The 20,224-nt window shown below is 45.7% G+C and overlaps 1 protein-coding gene across 2 annotated transcripts in view; it reads left to right on the plus strand.

Annotated features, from left to right (window-relative positions):
• The window catches only part of CTNND2 (catenin delta 2), a 938,925-nt gene that overhangs the window by 903,764 nt on the left and 14,937 nt on the right, over window positions 1–20,224 (plus strand). For both annotated transcript variants that reach the window (XM_045038764.1, XM_045038766.1), the window contains one exon: window positions 16,184–16,310. In XM_045038764.1, coding sequence (XP_044894699.1) covers window positions 16,184–16,310 — 127 coding nt within the window. The remainder of the gene's footprint in view (window positions 1–16,183; window positions 16,311–20,224) is intronic.

Here is a 20,224-nt window from a genome sequence, read left to right on the forward strand (position 1 = left end):
CTCAACCTGTCCATGAGTGAATTAAAATCCCTGGTCCAAAAATGCAGGAGTCAAATCAAAGCCAGATCAGATGTCAGAATCGCCCTCGTGTTGACAATCATCTGGGTTAGAAACCAGACTGATTCTTTCCACTAATATTCACCGCCCAGTGTTCTCGCAGCTGTACTCCTATCGTGGCCCCCACCCAGAAACATCCGTTATCTTTCACAATGAGCTGGTGTCTCCCGGAATGCCAAATTGTTTGTGCTGGAAACCGAGTAAAGTCGTGTTTCTCTGGATAGAGATATTGTATTCATTCTTGCCGTCGGGATGAGAGAAGCAGAACATAAAACGAATCTTTAAATGTCCTTCCTTTTATTGTCGGGAAGATAGACTCTCAGGTTGTGCGCACCATTCAGCCAGTGACTAATGAGCTTAGGGAGGATTGGAGTCGTGCCCTTCACGGCCCGTCTCACACAGGGCTCCCTTTTCTTACTGCCGCCGTGTTCATTTCATTGGCTCTTGCCATCACTGCACTCACAAAACAAGAAATCAATAAGTAATTATAGATGGGTGAGGGATGCCTGCAGATTTCCTCCAATGTCCAGACCATAGAGGATGAGAGAGTGGACACAGCCCTTGTGTGGTTTTTCACTGCTTTGGGGAGGCCACAATGCACAGACGAGCCCATGGTCCCTCTGCCACAAGTGGGAGTCGTGGACTCGTCATCCTCACCTGCTAGACATTGAAAAAATCAGTACTGGAGGGGCGTGTAGGTGGCTCAGTCGGTTAAGTGTCCAACTTCGGCCAGGTCTTGAACTCACGTCCCACATCAGGCTCTGCGCTGACAGCTCGGAGCCTGGAGCCCGCTTCGGATTCTGTGTCTCCCTCTCTCTCTGCCCCTCCCCCACTCACACTCTATCTCTCTCTCTCTCTCTCAAAATAAATAAACATGAAAAAAAAAATTTAAAATCAGTACTGGATCCCAGTGAGAACTGGAAAGCGGTTTTGAAATATTGTCAAGAAAAAAACACAACGGTGTCAAAATTTCAAAATTTTGATCTTTAAGCTTTACGGTAAGAAGGGCTTTCACATGTTGCCATTTTGAAAATTAGATTTTTGCTTTGCGAGTATCTAAGATGTTGATGGAAAAGCAGTAAATCCTCTATAGACATAAATTAAGCTACTGAGTGTAGAGCTGTCATTTTATCAAGGAATTTATTAATCTTTCTAATGTGCCGGAAAAATTCTTCAAGAGATGACTGGAAGGACATAAGGACTTCAGCCAGTTTCTAGAACAACCCAAGCCCAGTATCCTCAAGACTTATAATCGCAACTCCTCAGGTTCTTTCTTTTCTAAATCACTTGATGTCAAGTTGGGGTAAGAAACAAACAGGCGGAGGTTAAACTCAGCTATGATACTGTCTCCTCCATAAATCCGGGCGTTTGCTTGTTGACGTTTATATCGACAAATAAGGTCTCTCTTCATGAGGTCCCCTGACCTCTCTGAGACACTTCTCAGACACTCATCATATGATATCTGTCCAAAAACAAAGGCACAAATGGGAAGAGAAGCAAAAATCAATTGTGCAAAAGTGGAAATCGATGCACATGGCAGTTGCTAAACAAGAAGTGACTAAGTTATAGCTATTGCTGGGATGGATGTCCACGTCGGGAAATCCTGCAGAGCGGCGCCCAAACTGAACGTTTCCTCTGTGCCTCCACTCTTCCACGAGGCTTTACCCATAACGTTTTAAATCAAAACCCACAAAAATACCCCAGAGACCAAAGGCAGGGAAAAAGGATTGAATCAGGAACAAGAAAATTCCCTACGCTTAATGTGAGTCTACAACCATTCTTGTTTCTTACTTTAAGCAATTAGCTGAACCTTATCTGCTGTTTTTTAGTGGATGACAGCAGTTGGGATGATGTTATTTATGTCTATGAGAGCCTTAATTGCTTGAGCAGAAAGAGTGTGATCAGTTTCTTCCCCGTTCCTATCTCTCCCTCACCTAAGCTGTTCCTTCCCCTGTCCCGACCCCATCCACCCACCAGGCTCTGGAAGGGAAGGAAGAAGAGAGGCGAGCATAGCCCAGCCTGGCCAGTGAGGTTTTAGCCTGTCGTTGGTCCTTCTCTCGTGGGAGCAGTGATGTGGTTCGCTCAGAAGAACCCCCTCGCAACTGAGAACCCCTGGCCTGGGCCTAGCCTCCCCCGGCTAACTCTTCTGATTTCTCCATCAGCCTCAGGATTCCACTGCTCTACTGCACATAAGTCAGGGTGGGTGCAGGTTCTCTGCCTCTGTAGCATAGGTAGTTTTGGAAGTCTGGATTCAGAAGAAGCGTAGGCTTTGTGAATATACATTTCTGGACAGGTCTTGGAAGGGGCTCAGGCAGTGGATAGGCCTGGGATCTAAGCTGTTGGAGCTCCATGATCAGTCCATCTCTGCCGCTGAGTCTGTGTATCTGCTGAAGACACCAGTCCCTGCAAACCCCGCCCTCCAGAGAGTCCATGGTCATGCTGAATGGGTAGTTCGCTCCCCAGGCTTCAGAAGAGAGAAAGTGGGGAATGCCCAGCCCATCAGCCATCTCCAAGGAAGCTCTCCCCACTTGCAAGCTCTGTGCCCTCTAGTGAATTCTCAGCCTGATCTTGTAGATTCTGGACCTGAGACATGCTAACCCTGAAGACTGTATTTTGTCTTTTGTCTCGCATAAGAGTGTAACAGTCCTGGTCTGACACCACACCTCCCAGACCAGGGCTTCTGGTTCCTTCTATCAGTATTCACCGTCTCTGTTCATTCTCCACCATTGGCTAGCACTGTGTCCACATTCCAAGCAGCTGGAGAGGAAGAGAGAAGAGGAGGGCATAGCTTCCGTATTCCCAGGTCTTAGTCACATGGCCATACCTCCCTGCAGGGGAGCTGAGAACGAGGCTAACCAAAAAACAGAGTTTTTATTGCAAAGTGGGAAAATGAAAGAGAAGGCTACTGAGATGCTTACCCCCACCACATTCACATGAGGTGGGCTAACACCAATGGCCTTTTGGTATTGGTAGCCAGTATTTACAAAAACCACATTCTTCAGAAGATCCCCCAGTGCTTTCATTAAGTTGAAAATCCTCCTACAATAATTTCCAGTTGGCTTCAATTATGAAGACTGTCTCATGTCCGTGAATCCTTGGTCCATGCAGAGAGACCAGTTCAGTGGGGAATGAGGAAGGACAGTAACGTTTCAGACACTTCCTGTCACTTGAGCAGTGCAAGGTATATTGGCTGCACCTCAGGGAAGAAGTGCGGAGGTCGTGGGGTGTGGATACACCTCAGACATTTCCTGTTGTTGCTCCTTGTTCTGTTGTAGCACGGTGCCCCTGACAGGCTGTCAGCAGCCCCCTGTGATGAAGCTGAAATAGGCAACATCAAAAATATAAAATACACATCAATTGCTTTTTTCTCGGCACCAGTCTGTACTGTAACGCCCCCATCATCTCTCCCTTCTTGTTTAACGACATGTGATTCTCTTGGAGCCATCGTCATAATCCTATTAGCAAATGGCCATCCCTAGTTACTTCATTCATTCATCCAACACATGTTTATTGAGTCCCTACTCTAGCCCAAGCTGTGTTGTACGTAGTGGAAATACAGAAGTAAATATCTACCTATTGGATCAACTTTTCCAAATACACCATGGCACTTCAGCCGTGATTTCTTGCTTGCTTTATTTTATGCTTCTCTTTCTTGAGTCCTGTTCCAAAATATGTTTTTCTTACTTAATATCCATGCTTCCTATTACATCTTCTTTGAGTGAGAACCTTACTCTGTTGATTTTCCTCTTGTGTCTTCCGCCTCTCCCAATCATCATTTCTCCTCTGTGGGGACACATTCTCTCTGTACTTCTGTCTTAAAAACAAGAAATGTCCTCTCCTGCCCATCCTCCTCCATCTTCTGCCTTATCACTTCCTGTCCTCACATTTCCCACCCTCACAGTCACGTTTCTAGAAGGTTTGGAGTTCATGTATCGTGCCTGCTTTCTCACTTTCTCTGTTAGGCTCTCACCCCCAAAATGTGACATGATGTCTGTCCTCATGCCTCTCTTGAAATTGCTCCTGATCACAGTGTTCAACCAGTTCCACTGTCCGTGTTCATCAGGGAAGGCTTCCAGCTGAGCCAAGCAAACCTAAACGTCCAATGATACAACTTGATAGAAGTTTATTTTCCTGTTCCTGCAACCATTCTGGAACAGGTGTTCACGTGGGCAGATCAGCTCTTCTCTTTGTGGACGTTCAGGAGCCCGGAGCCCAGAGTCCTACCGTGTGTAAGGCTGTAAGACCTGCCACCATACTAGCAATGGCACATCCCCATCCCTCTGCCCTCAATGGGCTAGATCCCCATCACATAGCCATAGGAAGCTGCAAGGCAAGCTGGAACATGGGGGTTCGGTGTGTGTCCAGGAACAAAAGGAAATGGATTTGGATGAGCGATTAGCAGTCCTGACCATCTCCTCCTCCCTTGCATGATCTCCTCTGGGCTTCTCTGCCCCCACTCCTTCCTGCCTGGTTTTTCTCTGACCTCCCAAGGCACTCCCACTCAGTCTTTTGTGCGGGCCCCTGGTCTTCCCTGAGGCATCTTTGCTTTTCTCCCTATTCCTTCCATTATAGATGAGCTCATCTGCTCCCTTGTGTTAAAAATACATTTGAATGCCAATGGCATCTACATTTATTTCTCTACATGGTCTTCACTCCTAAACTCAAGCCTATATACACAATGCATGTGACATCTCAACTTCAGTAGATCACAAGCTCTAACAGTCCACACATCCAACAAGCCGCTCTCCATATCTCCCCCAAATCTGTTCTTCCATTGTCGCCCATCTCAGTAAAGAGCACCCACTTGGTTGTTCTTTTCAGAAGTCCGGGAGTTATCTCAGTGTACCTCTTTCTTCCTTATCTCCACTGTACTTTCTACCAAGCCCTACAGGGTCTATTTTCTAAATATCTCTCAAGTCCAGCTACCTCTCCCATCATTACCTCCATCACCATCATGGTGGACCGCTAGTCCTGGTCCAGTTGCTGCCTGATTGGTTTTGTGGAATCTACTTTACCATCTTCAGCCTGTTGTCCATTAAGCATTCAGAATACACTTTTATAAATCCAGTTCTAGCCTTGTCAGTGTCCTGCTTTAAAACTCATCAGTAGCTTCCAGTATCTCTCAAGAGAAAGCCTTACTCGTCTCTCCAAGCTCACCTCCCTCTACCTCTTCTCAGTCACTTGCAGCTACTCTGGCCTCCTAGTTCCCTTCTGTGCTCTTCCTTACAGGCACAAAGCTGTGCCCACCTCAGGGCTTTTGCACTGCATGGGCATAGGTTCATTCCTCAGCAAAACATGCCTTTTCTCCTCTCCCACCAAGCCTATCTATTTCCATCTCATTTTAATGGTCACTTCCTCAAGGAAATCTCCCTGACTCTCTCCAACCCTCCAAGGCTAGTAAAGAACCCTTATAATCACTTGTACTTTTTCTTCATGGCTCTTACCAGAAAAGTAATGTGATGTGATCATGTCTTAAATGTCCATCTCCCCTCTATCTCCCCCTCAGGAGCCATTGCTACCTCCCTCTGTTCTAGCCCCTGTGCCCAGAACAGTGCCAGGCACTTATTAATGTTTATTAAATAAACCCAGCAATGTCCCCACTCTAGAGCTGAAGCTTAGCAGAAGACGCGTTCGGTGACCCTGCTTCCATGTCCACGGTCTGCAGCACGTTTCAGTAGGGGGGGATGGGAAGACATCAAGGTTGGGACCCGGACTGAGCTTTGAACTTGCTGATCACTGATGAGTATAGATATAAAAGACTTGACTTTTCAGATGTCAGAATGGGGCGCACTAGAAATGAGACATTTGAATTTGTCAAACACTGGACTTTCTTCAGTTCACCCCGAATTTAATTTTGCAGCACGAACTGAACGCAGAGGGCATTGTTAAAGATCATCCACCTCAGGTCTTTGTTTTAAGGCCTCAGAAGGGACACCAGGGAAACAAAAGAACTGAACTGGTCTTATTTCAATTTTCTGAGAGTTTTTCCTGCATTCTGTTGGTACCAGTTAACTACTGGTCGTTAACAATGGCACGCTTTCTTTGACCAACTTCTATAAATTTCTTTCCAGCCTGTTGAGTCTTCTCAGTCATCTTAATTCTTCAGAATTAGACCCATGGCAGTAAATTGAATTCCTGAAATAGATTTAGTTGGTATTCGCTTTGAAAAAAAGATGGTACGGGTTTCCCCCACTGTCCCAAAGTAGAGTGCTCCTATAAAACCTTTTGTAAACTGAAATCGTGTAAAGTGAAGCAGCAATTTCCATTTCATAAAAGCAGAAATCCTCTGTGGATTTCTTCCATTTAGTGAAAACGGGTTCTAAGGTAAGTCCTTCATAAGGGAAAAAATGGCGTCAAGTGAACTTTGGGATAGAGGGGGAAATCTGTACTATAGAAGAAGCTTCTCCGTGTTTACTGTACCTTTAAGTAGCCAAATCAATTTAATTAAATTCCATTAGAAGCACCAGAGCTGAAACAAACTAATGAAAACAACTGGTATGTCAGGTGGTATTTATTTCTGTATTAAACTGCAAATACTCCCTTTTGGCCCCTAAGATTTAGTTTAAATATTTAACTCTACTAGGTTTTGTTGTCGAATTGTTGATGGAATTAGTTTTAATGAATCTTTAACCAACATTTTACCTTAAAAAGAAATGGGAGCTTGTTTTATTACAGCAAAGGGAGGCTGAGATTTCATTGACATGCAGACTCCGGCCTGGGCTTCAATCACGCCCGCGAATACCCTACTTCCCTTTTTTTCTACAAAATACCTTTCATTGAAATAAGAAGGACGTTTGCATAACTACCACTAATTTGGAACCTCTTCTCTCTCTGCTTCATGTGATTACATTAATGGGCTTATTCCACTTAAAAATGACTGGAAAACTGGCACAATGTTGAGCAATCAAGTTTTTCCTCAGTGAGCCATAATATCTTAGCTGGTTGCCTTTTCAAAGGATGTCAACAATTCATGTTTTGACTTTCATCTGAAAAATAGGTTCCTGATGAAGAAGTCCTGTTAGTGCGTGCAAGAAACAAGCTGTAAGCGTTCCAGTTTGAATGAGCGACTGCGCTTGGGTTGCTAAAAGCCCAAAGGGTTTCTACCACACTTCCTTTCTATCTCAGGTCACTCAAAGCAAATTAGAATTGACAAGCTTTATGGACTGAGAGCCTTCAAGGACAGCTAACGCAAAAAACTTGTATTTGTTACTTCAGAATCAAATAGTCTGTGTGTGCCTACTGAGAAATCCTTGTTTAGAGGCCAAGAAAATCTCATCAGATTAAGGACGTTCCAGAGCTGTTTTCAAAAGGGAGGAAAAACGCCAATGACCGTAGATGGGCTAACAGTGTCCTAGTATGTATCTTGGGTTCCCACTGCCATCTAGCTCAGTGGAAATAACAACTGTTCTCTATTTTCAGGTTAATTGTTGATTGGAGCTTTTGTCCAAGTCAGAGATGTCACTTAGCATTAGAAAAGATTTATTAAATCTAAATTCTAAGTATAGAAGAGAAGACTTCCAAAAATCACCTTGAAAATGGAGCTGTCAATGGGAACATCGCCATTTAACTTACCATTCGATGGGTGTTCACTCACTCCATCATCCTCCACCTGTTGCTGTCTAGTTTCCAAAGGGTTCCTTCTTCCAGAGGTCAGAGACCTCTAGGGAATTCACATGAAATTCCATTTTCTTTCATCGCATCTCCTGAACTATGTAACTGAGGATTTGGTATCTAACCACTTTTGCTCTCTCTTTTTTTTTTAATTTTTTTGAAAGTTTATTCATTTCTGACAGGCAGAGTGTGAGCAGGGGAGGGGCAGGGAGAGAGAGAGAGAGGGAGACACAGAACCTGAAACAGGCTCCAGGCTCTGAGCTGTCAGTGCAGAGCCAGACACAGGGCTCGAACTCACGAACCATGAGATGATGACCTGAGCCGAAGTCGGATGCTCAACCAACTTGGGTCACCCAGGCACCCCAGCCCTTTTTCTCTCTCTAATCACCAGATCCTCTCAACAGCCCCTGAGATATTTACCCTTCCACCATCTGTTTAAACTCTGTAGTATATACATGGGGTAACCTCTCTCCCTCATCCTTTGCCTCCCCCTCCATCTAACAGTGTCTTTCTGTCCTTCTGCATCACTTCTCTGATTCAGCATGGAGGCCAGGGGGTTGGGGGCTCAGCTGGGTGACAGGATGTTTCCTAGAAGTTGGGGGGTCGGGGGATAAATCTTCAAACACTCCCCCGTGGTTCAGCTTCACTCCATCTTACCAAACTGCTCTCCACACCTCCTGTCGGAGTGCCCTGCATCCCACTTTCTGGGGCAGTGACGCTGGGCACCAGTGTTCCCCACCCAGGAATGTCCCCACAGGAGACCCATTCAAAAACCATCCCTTCAGTCTGGGGAAGCACAGTCCGGGAATAGGTATGGGCTTCTGGACCCAACCTTAAAGGAAATTGGAGCAAAGCTAACAGAAAACATGACACGTCCTCCCTTCTCCCCTTCCTTCCTGGCTCTCCTGAGCATTTGTGTTTGCGGAGAGCTGAGTGTCTGTGCCGTGGACAGGTGCTGGTGTTTTCTGTGCTGCAGGAAGCAGTAGAGATGGGGGTGGGCTCAGTACGTGCTCTGAGAGCCACGAATGGAATCAGCGCCCATCTGGGGCCAGATGTGGCAGGTATAATGGTGCCTCAAATTATCTACAAGATGGTTAAAGAGGAGGCTGTTTTATATACCTCACACTGAAACAGTGGCAGCTGAGGAAGAAATGACCATCTAAAATGGAGCAGGCAAGCCATAGGCCTTTTTTTTTTTTTTAAGTGCCGTTTTACCTAAATAAACTAACACAGCCTTCAGCCCAGCGGTAAGCGTGTCATAAAAGACAGCTATACCGACGGCAGAAGATGATACTGATGAGGTTGCCCCAAGCTAGAATAAAAACATCATAAAGATCTGATGACCTTCATTTGTTACAGGACAATGGAGTATAAGAACTATAGAAGCTGGCTATAAAGCCTATGACATTGATTATCATTTTGTTTTACAATAATCAGTGCAGTCCTCTTAAATCACTGGGTCCACCTACTATTTCTTAAGCTTCTCTGTGTTGCAGGTACTATGCCCAGGGACCTGGGCTTCAGAAATAAGCGAGGCCCGACCCTACCTCGCAGCTGGGGAGACGGGACCGCGGCGGTCCGTAGCGGGGTCGCCAAGTAGTTTGTTCATAGTGAAGCAAAAAAAATCTAGAATAGCAATGCTAAAGCCCCCCCCCCCCCCACCAAATCTGGGAGGCATAATCCATTTAGCAATAGTGATTTAATGAACAGGTACTGCCTGCCTCCTCTTTACCTCGCACCAAAGTGTGCAGGATACCTAAGATCTGTCAGGAAGAGGTAGGGAAGGGGCTGTGCCAGGTTGTGGAACTGCCTGATCCGAGGTGCAGACATGCGAAATTGAATCACATGGCCGGTGGGTGCTGGGTAATCGGATATGATTGGGGTTCTGTGTGTGTGTGTGGCACCTCTCAGCTCTGAGGTTGGGACCTATTTTTGTTCCTGTAGAAGTCAACCTTGAGAAGGCCTTTTCTGACATTCCCCAGGGAAGTCAGACATTCAGAGCCTCCTAGGATTCAACGCTTGAAAACGTATTCTGAATCCCTATTAGTCACCACGGCCTGTGCACAGAAACTTCAAACCAGCAGGTCACTGTCCCTACATCACCCAGGGGGCTTTTGAAAATACCAATGCCCGGGCCCTACTCAGAACAATTTAAATGGGAATCTCAGGGCCTGAGACCCAGGCATTACTATTTTGAAACCTCCCCAAGCTGATTGAGTATTTTTGCCCTTAATTTATGGAAAAGGAATGGAGGCAGAGCTTACCAGGAATTGTGATACTCACGTAGACCAGGGGAGAAGGGCTGATTCCTGGCGACCTTCTCATTTCAGCTCTCGGGGGACAGAGAGGCCCCAGGTAAAAACAGTTTTCAGCCTTGACAAAGAGCTCTAGCTAGCCTTTGTGCGCAGACCTAACAGATTCAGGTGCTGACCTCTGCTGCACACTTTCCAGAGTAAGAAAATGGGAGCAGGTGTGTGTTACACTACCCTCATGCAGACCAATCTGGAAGCCACTTTGTCCCTTCATCTGAAATCTGTTAGTGGAAGTCTCTCCCATCAGGTAGTCTTGGAGGTATTTACAAGATGGTCCTAAACTTAATATTCCTATACATTGGAGACCTCCAAGTACTTAAGGGGAAGATGCGTAAGAACTAAATGGAGTGACCACCAGATGCACATATGGTGAAGACCAGTTTCGAGCCCATGAAGAAGAACGTTGCCTGGATTCTCACGAGCTCTGAACCATTGAAAGTACCAATACAGGTGATAGTAGCTTTGGGGAATAATACAGTTTCATAAAGAAACAGGCTGGGAACTTTAACACAGAGACTGCAATTGGTAGAAGGACAGTAAAAGGAGAAGATAAAGAAAATCAGATTATTCCTTGCGGCAATTTAAAGTTCAATGACTTTGAACTCCTCTTTCAGGTTTCTATCTCTATCTACTTGGAACAATTGAACAACCTCTAGTTTTAAGTTTAATGTGTTAAAAATAAAAACCAATTTGAGGCACAGATATCATATCACCTTTTTGACAGCTTGGCTGGGTCTTGAGCTGAAGGGCACAACTTCTGGGTCATTCTCCTGGAGGCGAAAGACAGACGTTGAAAGAGTCCTTTATCGTCAGTATTAAGGATTAACGGCCCTTTCCTATTTGCTGTGGCTGTCCTTCATTCTGTTTTTCTTCCTTGAGGTTTCTTATCGAACACCTAGAAGGCAAAGGGGTGATGTGAATGGGGACTGTGGTCGAGCACCTGGTAAACTAAAATTCAAGAGAAAACGTCTGGTCTACAGGGAGTTAAAATGTTAAGAAGAAAAAATAGTAATCTAAGAGGCAAGTGATGTAAAAGATATGTGCCCAAGTTGTGTGTGTTTATGTAAACCACTTCAAGCCTTCCTGAATGGCCCTGGGAAGTAAATGAATAATGAATTGATTGCAAGCTGGCTAGATAAGAAATACACACATGGCTATTTGGATAAAAGGAATGTCAGCTTAGCAATAACTTCCCAAAGAAAATATGTCTTCATTTCCCTTCTTCTTTGGAAAGCAAAAAAAAAATTTTTTTTCAGAAAAAAATGTTCAATTTTGCAATTTCAAAAAAAAATCATATACTAAAAGATCTGGAGGGTCGTGAGATTTCTTCTCAAGGTAATTAATCATTCCACAGAACTTACCGATTGATCTGTACCGTCATCTCTAGCATCTGATGCACTGTTTTCCATGACATTGGGAAGTTCCTACCATCAGAGTTAAAACTGTGGGGTCCCTTCTAGGCATGGTTGCATGTAGCAATGTGAGAGTTCCATGTTTTAGTCACGGCACCTTCGCTCTGGATCGGTGAATGAGAGAGAAGGTGGACATGAGCTGTAACCAGGTCACCCCTCCTTGCTCCTGCAGTGGCTCAGGAAACTTCTCTAATCAAGAGCCTTAACTGGGTTTCCACTCTGCCCTGTTCCCTAGGCTCCCTCCTCCGACCTCCCTTCAAAGTTTCTGTGTTCACATGCATACAAGTTGTGGGCTATGTGCAGAAGTGTCAGAAGCAGGGTGGCCTTCTCGGAGCCTCTAAACATCCTCCTCATCCTCCTCAAGTGTGTGCTAATCCCCTCACCCACAGACAGCTTCCCTGCGAGGCCACATCTCTGTCATGCCTTTGCATTCCCAGAATCGGGTCTTACGAGGGATTGGAAAGCTTTTGTTTGGTGCATCCTTACAAGAGTTTCTTCCTGAGTGAGCAGTTTCAGTATGCACTTTCCTGGTATTTCCTGAGATGTAAGTACTTCCGTGGTCCCGTTGTCATCTAAGCATCATGGAATCTGAACTGCTGAGCAAAAAGATGCTTTGTTGTAAGAGACGTTGTAAGAGATGTTGAGCAATCCATTGCTGTCTCACCAAGTAAAACCAAACCAGATCAAGAACTGTGCCACATTTCTCTCTAGCGTCTCCTTTGGTCTTAAAACATACAAAATGTTAGCTGATAGACTTATTGGGAAATATTTTATTTACCTTAAATGACATGTGGAGCATCGTGACTTCTTCATGACCGAAGAAGCCAAGGTTTTGATTAAAGCTATTTCCTGAACCACTATGTGGAACCCCAAAGTATATCTTCTAAATTGTGAAACAAACATAACATGATCTGCCTCTGTTGATCATATTCAAGGATTTTTGTGGTCAGCAGAGCTTTACCTTCAAAAGAAAGGAATATATTTTTTAAACAATTTTTCAAATTGTTCCCATACACGAATACACTTTTTCGGATGCATACACTTGTGAAATAGCTCCCATCCTGCACGTGCTCTTGTAAGACTGCCCCTTCCCTATCCTTGCCACCACTTGACAGAGGATTTAAGGGAAATGCACAAATTCCCATGGAGACATTTTCTCCTTCTACCCTGACACCTGCCCCTTACCTACCATGCCACACTCCCACCTTTCTCTGAGGAGGATTTATGCCTTCCACCCCTCATCACCTCAGTCACCACAACTGCATCGCTCAAGACTCTTGGGCCATCTGTTGTTACTGGACCATTAGCATTTAAAGATTCAGGATAGCCAGTAATCTGCCCCAGTAACCCACCTTTCTTTCACCTGCTTCCCATTCCTTTGCCCCTTTAGCCCATGGTCTGCTATCAGCAAAATCCCCTGTGTGCTTTGCCCACCCCTTCTTTTTGCTCTGACGCTGGGATATATCCCTGAACACACACTCCCCACACCCGCCACCCTGCTGCCCTCTCAAGTGGTGGCTGTTTCATTTGCCACGCCCCTCCCCAAGGGAAAAACCAGCATCTGTGAAGTACCCTCACCCCAGCAGCCTGTGACCCTTTTAGGATCTGCAGCCACCAACTAGTTTTCATTCTCCATCTCCTCAACATTTACACTTTCCTTTTTCCCAGGCATAGATTCCATGGGCTTCCATGACATTCTGTTTGCTCTCCCTGTCTCCTTCCAGGTTGCCTTCCTGACCACCCTCATCCAATTCAATCAACTCCACACCTGCCACAGGGCAGCTGAATTTGGCTGGAGAAAAATAAGGAACGATAGGAACCTGTGGTCTCATTGTAAATTCATTGCCACGTGCCTTAAGTCGCCTCTCAGCATTCTGGCCTCCAGACCACCTGGCCATGGTCATCTTGCCCCCCACTTACCTTAAGAACCATTTCACACACCTTCCCTCCTTCCTCTCTTTTGTCCCCCTCCTCCCTTTTGTTCTCTAAGCTCCAGCTCTTCCTCACACTCCACTGATGACCTCACTTCTCACCCCACCCAGAGAACATGCAAGAAAACATGAGAGAATGTCCTTAGCCTCCCGCCACCAAATCTACAGCCTCCTTGCTGCATCTGTGACCACACAACCTGGCTGTCCTCCTCCTATTCCATGGCGCACGAGCCCATTGTTCCCAAATCCTCTCCACGCTCCTCCCTGAAATCCCCTGCAGCTTCTCGCTTCCTCTGTGGTATCACCGGCTCTTTCCTCCTCTCTGTTGAGTCACTCCCAAGGAAAGAATGAAATGCTCAGTATCTCCCAGGTGATCTATGAAAATAGCTCTTGTCACTCAAGTCTCTCCAAGCCCCATTTCTCCACTCCCCTTAATAATAAAACTTTGTCAAAAGTGCTCTGTGCTCACCCTTCTCCTTCATCAATTCTCATTATCTGTGGAGCCCACTCCAGTTAGATGTTTGCCAACCTGACCAAAGAACTTTTGCCCCAGTCATAATGGCTTCCATGTTCCCCAGGCCAGTGGCCAGTTGCTGGTCCTGCCTCTCATCCAGTTGGTCTTCTCCTTTACCCATCAGCTTTCCTAATCTGCCTGATCTCATACCTTCTTTGTCCTCCTCCCAGCTCTCTCTGTCCCTTCTCAGACTCCTCACACCCTCTAAATACTAGAGTATCCCAGAACTCATTCCTGTGTCCCCTGTTTTCTTCCTTTATCTGCATTCACATTTCTATCCATTCTCCTTGTTTCAAATAACATCTCTATGCTCAACTCCAAAATTTTATCTCCAGCCCTAAAATCGCTCTTGAAACCCTGATTTGCAGATTCTGGTTTATTCTGTATCTTCTTTTTCATGTCCAACAGGCATCTCTACCCAACTTGTCCCAAATGGCAGTTGGTTTCAACACCTAAAGCTACTTCTCTCCCAGTATTCCTTGTCTCAGTAAATAGCACTTCCAGTACCCTGTTGTTCATACCAGGAACACTGGGGTAAAGCTTGACTCCTCTCGCCTACACCCAACAGCCAGGTCATCAGCAAACCCTCCAACACAGATGCCATATCTGCCCTTTGCCCATCATCTGCTGCTGTCCAAGCCAGGGTTGTGTCTCCCTCGTCCAACGGATAGTTTCTTCCTTGGTCTCCCTGCTCTCCCCAAACTGTTCTAGTCACTCCGAAGGCTTCTTATCTTTCTGGAGCCTCTTGATCGCTCCTCAGCCACAGGGACTTCTGGTGGCTCTCACATGCGCTTAGCCCACGTCCACCCGCGTTCCCATCTATTCTTCCCGTGGCTTGGAAGCCCCAGCCTGCGTCTTCGGTACCTGGCACCTTATCATCCTCCAGGTCCCTGCTGCAATGCTAAGTGGTCCCAGAGCAACACACATGCCATAACCATATCCCATAAACTAGCCACACCAGCATCTCCACACTCCACGCTCCTTGATCCCCTAACCTTGCTTTATGTCTCCCTTCAAATACTTACAAGTGTGCCACATTTCAGTGTTAATATTTCTTGACTTGCTTCGTGTTTGACTTAGGTGTCCCATTAACTGTCTAAGGCTGACTAAAATGGGATAATAGTATCCAGCCTATGAGATTGTTGAGAAAGTTTTGCCTTGTGGTAAAGGTAGTGCTAGGTAAGCGCTAGATAATAGCTTTTAAAATAGCATACTTCTCACCTTGGCTTTTTCCTACCAGCCAAACAGAATAGGAACAAGAATTAGATAAACAAAGACAGAAATACTGAAATGAGTATGAATTTTATTCTTCATTAACTTCCGTCTATTTATGCTTGCAATGATTCTTTATAGAACATTGAGTCCCTTAAAAATCTAAATATAATCAGAAACAGAAAAAGCCAAAAGAGTTGAAGTGGTTGCCTCTATGAAGCAGGAGTGGGGGTGAGGCAGGTGTCTCCTTTTCTTTGTTGTAGTTTTAGGTCCCTTTGACATATGACTTCGATGCAAATGAAGTTGAATTAAAAAAGAGAAAACACTGGGAGGATATACATGCACATGAGTTCTTGCCGGGGTGAAGGGAGGGTGGAACTCCTGGCAATTTTTTTTCTTCTTTATGCTTTCTAAATTCACAAAATATGATGTACAATGTGTTGATTTGGCTTTTATAATGAAAAAATGGTACATGTGCATCTTTGTATATTAACTGAAGGCTTAATGGAAGACTTAATTGGTAGGACACATTTCGAATATGCTCTAAAGTGAAAAATACAGTTCCTGGGTTAAACCAGAGAACATACCCATCGGGGCGTGAAGACACAGTGACGGTCACGCCAAAGGCCTTGAGCAGGTGGGGCCGGGGCATTGGCGGCCAAGGAGGTTGGAAGCAAAAATGGGGGATCACCTGGCAGGGAAGATGCTGCTTGGCATTGTGATTGCAAACTGATTGGTCCTCGGGGATAAAAAGCGTAAATACTTTTGGAAGACTTCAAGGCAGTTGAAAAGAGGGCCAGACAGAGCTGGAAGCAGGTAGGTAAAGATGAGACAGTTTCAGGGTCATCTAACATTTTTATCATCATGTTTTCGTTCAAATCTTCTGGCCATTTATTCAACGTTTGGGAAGGAAAGCAGGCCCACCCCATGTCAGGCTGTCCGGAGGGAGCAAGGTGGGTGTCTGTTCACACTTGTCTCTGGGAACCTTGATGATCGATCGAGAAGGGCTCAGTGATCTCTTTTGACAGACTGCAGAAATGCTTTGCAAAATCTAGCGTTTGGAACGTCGCAATGTCAGGTGATGAAGAATCACTCCACCTTCCCCACTTAATGGGAGCGTGCTGTCTGTTGCAGGACGGATGGTCACAGTATCACTTTGTAGCCTCATCCTCAACCATCGAGAGGGATCGGCAAAGGCCCTACTCTTCCTCCCGCACGCCTTCCATCTCCCCTGTGCGTGTGTCTCCCAACAACCGCTCAGGTAAGCGACGCCTATAGCCAGCCAGGCCTGCTGTCCCTTGGCCCCAGAGCCCTCCTTCCCACCGCTTAAGTGACTCCCACAGGAGGAGAGCTGTCCGACTTGGACATTTGCTAGAAGTCTCAAATGAGTCTGTTTTCTTTCATAGCGGTGGTAACTTTGTGTTGTGTTTACACAGACTCAGAGCAAATCTCTCAAACAGATTTCAAAAAATCTCTAACAGGTGTTAGACCTGCATTTAGTCAGTGACAAGAATAAAGACAGCTGTCAGATGTTTGCAAATCAGGGTTTTCTATGCACCTTTTTCCAACTTGGAATAGTTTGAGTAACATTGTATTGATTATCACTGGAATAGCAGAGTAGTGGAGAAAGGGCATGCTCTTTCTTGCTCTAGAATGACATACATTTGAATATCCCATTGAGGGTCTCATTACCACCCCATATCTGATTAGCCTGTTGTTATTACCTTTAAACCAGCTGATAAATGATAAAGTCTTGTTACGAAGCAAAACCGTAACTTTTAAGTCACTCAGTTTAATTTTCTTTCTGGTTTTGTCACATTTCTATTGCTTACATTTTGAACTAACTGTTCTTATTTACTTATAAAGACACTTTATACCCTTTTACAATCACATTATATACTGCCCAAGATTAAGGAAAAAATTAAAGGCAAAATATGAGCACATCATTTACTATATAAGAGACATAGTCTTTATTGTTTTTATTCACAGTGTAAGTTTGAATTTTTTATTTCTGCGTTTTGGGTTTTGTTGTAAGAAGGAAGCATGGATAAATAATCCTATCTATATGTGTGCACGCGCGCGCACACACACACACACACACACACACACACAAACACACACACACACAAACACACACAGCTATATAGGCTTTTATTTAAGAGTGTCTCCTTGCTCTTTGCTGCCCTGGCCCTGGTGAGGAGCTACGAGACCTGCATCTCGGAGGGCATGGTAGAAGGGCACTCCCCTGCCCTTGAGATCACTTGCCATAAAACTTTACATCGCACTTTACTGTCAAAATGATGAGAAAATCAGACATGAATGGGGCATATTTGACTGAAATAAATCACTCTCTCCCAGCCCCATGAAAGCTTCTATTTTTAGTGTGATGTTACTGCTGCTAACGTTTAGTCCCCCACTAGATGAGAATCAGAAACCTCCGTGTAACTGGAGAAACTTCCACCTGCCTCAGAAGCACAGGGGTGGCCTTTTACATGTCTTACCTCCATACGTCCTTGTTTTTATGTTTTGTTTATTTTTTGAGGGGGGGGAACGGATAGAAAGAGAGGGGGACAGAGGATCCAAAGTGGGCTCTGCGCTGACAGCAGAAAGCCCGACACGGAGCTCGAACCCATGAGGCCTGAGATCATGACCTGAGCCTAAGTCAGATGCTCAACCGACTGAGCCACCCAGGTACCCCTTACCTCCATAAGTCTTAGAAAGATAAAGACCAGTGAGTCTGAGAAGCACGAGGATGGGTTCTTTCTAAAGCCCTAACTGTGAAGAGCCCCTCATTGTTAGGAAGATGCGAAATGGCATAATGGATTGGAAGATGCCTGGAAGGAGAAGTGGTGGCTTATCAAGACGCTATCCCAGCCATTCAGCTAGGCTGCCACCCGGTATTTCCTCATGAGGCACATTGAAGACATCTAGCAAACACTTGTTGGCATGATTGGATTTTTCCAGGAGTACGATCTTAGTTTCCTAGCGACTCAGACTAGTGTGTGAGGTCTTGAGATAATTACACACTTGACGTAGCTTAATAAACCCACCATCTGCACACTATTAGATGCTAATATTGAGAACTTTGGTCAAGAGGCTCCAAAATATTGTCCCTTCGTGGTTTCCCGGCAGTGACTCATAAAAGGCTAGCCTTTATGCAGGAAGACCTAGAAACGAAGGAGTAAGGGCAGGGAAAGGACTTTCCCAGGAGAGGACAACAGAGAACTGAAGATAAGAGAGGGGCAGAGGTGGAGGAGGTGAGGGAGACACAGTGGCCGATGTTCTGAGAACACCCAGGAACTGGATACACACAGCCCAGCCACGTTATGTAGAGCAAACATCATTTTCTTCCCTGTCTCCCCAATAGACTTAACACCCAGAGATCCAGAGATTCCGATCCAACAGGTTCTGGGTGGGGTTCAAGTATCACTATATTTTTATAGTTTATTTATTTTGAGACAGAGAGAGAGAGAGAGAGAGAGAGAGAGAGAGAGAGAGAGAACATGAGCGGGGAAGAGGCAGAGCCAGAGGGAGAGAGAGAATCCCAAGCAGGCTCCACACCATCAGCACAGAGCCCAGTGTAGGGCTCGGTCTCACGAACCCTGAGATCATGACCTGAGCCGAAATCAAGAAGTCAGATGTGTAACCAACCGAGCCAGCCACCCAGGCGCCCCTCAAGTACCAGTATTTTTGAAAGTATTCCAAGGATTTAGTTCTAATGGGAGGCCAGGATTGAGAACCTCTCAGGGTTTTGAGAGCTGAGCAGAGAGCCTCGATTTTGTTTGGATAGGTTTGAGAAGCAGGCAGGGCGCCTCTCGGGAAAGGATGGGGGCAAAGGCCCCGTCTGTTTCTCTCCTCAGCCTTTGGCTGTGGTGTCTGCTAAGCACTCTGCCTCTGATACCGGTTTATTTGCATGTCTGTTTCCTGACCTCCTCGAGTTCAGAAGGTGACATGATTCATGTTTCTGTTCCCAGTGTCTAGCGTAGGGATTTGCCCATAGGAGATACTAAGCTTGATGAAATGCACCAAGCGGCTCAGACACGGAAAAGAAAAGGACATTGAGGGAACAGGCAGGCCCGGTGGGCTGGAGCTGAGGGATCCTGCGGAGGGTGTGAATGATAAGCTGAAAGATATACTGAGGATTGACTGGAAGGGGCTTGGATACTACTGGCAAAGAGGGCTTTATCCAAAAAAATCAAGAGTTCCCCAGAGCTCCCCTAGCCTTAATAATTACCAGGTATGCTTGTTAAGTATAGACTCCTAGACCCACCCCCTGAAAATTCATATTCAGAAGGTCTGGGGTGGGGTCCTGGAATCCCTGGATTCTAGATGAGTCTTAAGGTGAAACAAGTTTAAGAAGCACTGTCCTCGGGCATGGAGGCTGGGGACAGATCTGGGACAGAAGAGTACCACACCCGGGCTCTACTGAGATAGGGGCAATTGTCTAGGCTCTAGACGCCAAGTGGTGTCACTGAGGAGCACAGACAGCGGCTGCCTCACTGCCACCCACACACTCAGACCTGCACTCCTTCCGACCCATCTCAGCACCGGTAGGGCTGTTCACCTGCTGCCGACCGATCCATTCTATCTTCTAAGAAATCTAGACCTCTTTCTGTTTGCTTCCCTACCTCCAAGGTTAGTCTCTCCTCTATTCTGAGAGCACTTTAAAAACTCGAGGGCTTCCCAGAGGGATCCTTTAATTACGACCCATTGTTTTAGATATGGAGACCCAAAGAGATGACAGGGCTCACTCCTTGGGTCCGGGTGCAAGGCGTAGGTAGGAGATTGCTCGGGGCATTCATCAAGGATGTCTTTGCGCACCCCTGCCCCAGCCCCCTCCACAGGCTGATCTGTGCAAGTTGGGTCACGCCAGCCCCACAGAACATCCTAGCTGCTTCCTCTGGCTTCCTTTAGGGCAGTCTCTGAGTCACGCGGCATTTAAGTAAAACCGCATTTATTTTAATCAGAGATTCTTCAACATCAGTACCAGCGCCTCTGAAACACCTGATGTTTAAAAAGGAAGAAAGGAAGAAAAGAAGGAAGAGGGGAAGGGAAGGAGAGAGGGAGGGAGGGGTAGGGAAGGAAAAGAGAAGAGAGGAGACAGAGAAAACAAGCCTGATCTCATTCTGAAAACTGTCCTGTGCACCTTAGGACATGTCCCCATCAAGATGTCTT

Source organism: Felis catus, chromosome A1 (genome assembly GCF_018350175.1).
Source record: "Felis catus isolate Fca126 chromosome A1, F.catus_Fca126_mat1.0, whole genome shotgun sequence".
NCBI classification, from domain to species: Eukaryota; Metazoa; Chordata; class Mammalia; order Carnivora; family Felidae; genus Felis; species Felis catus.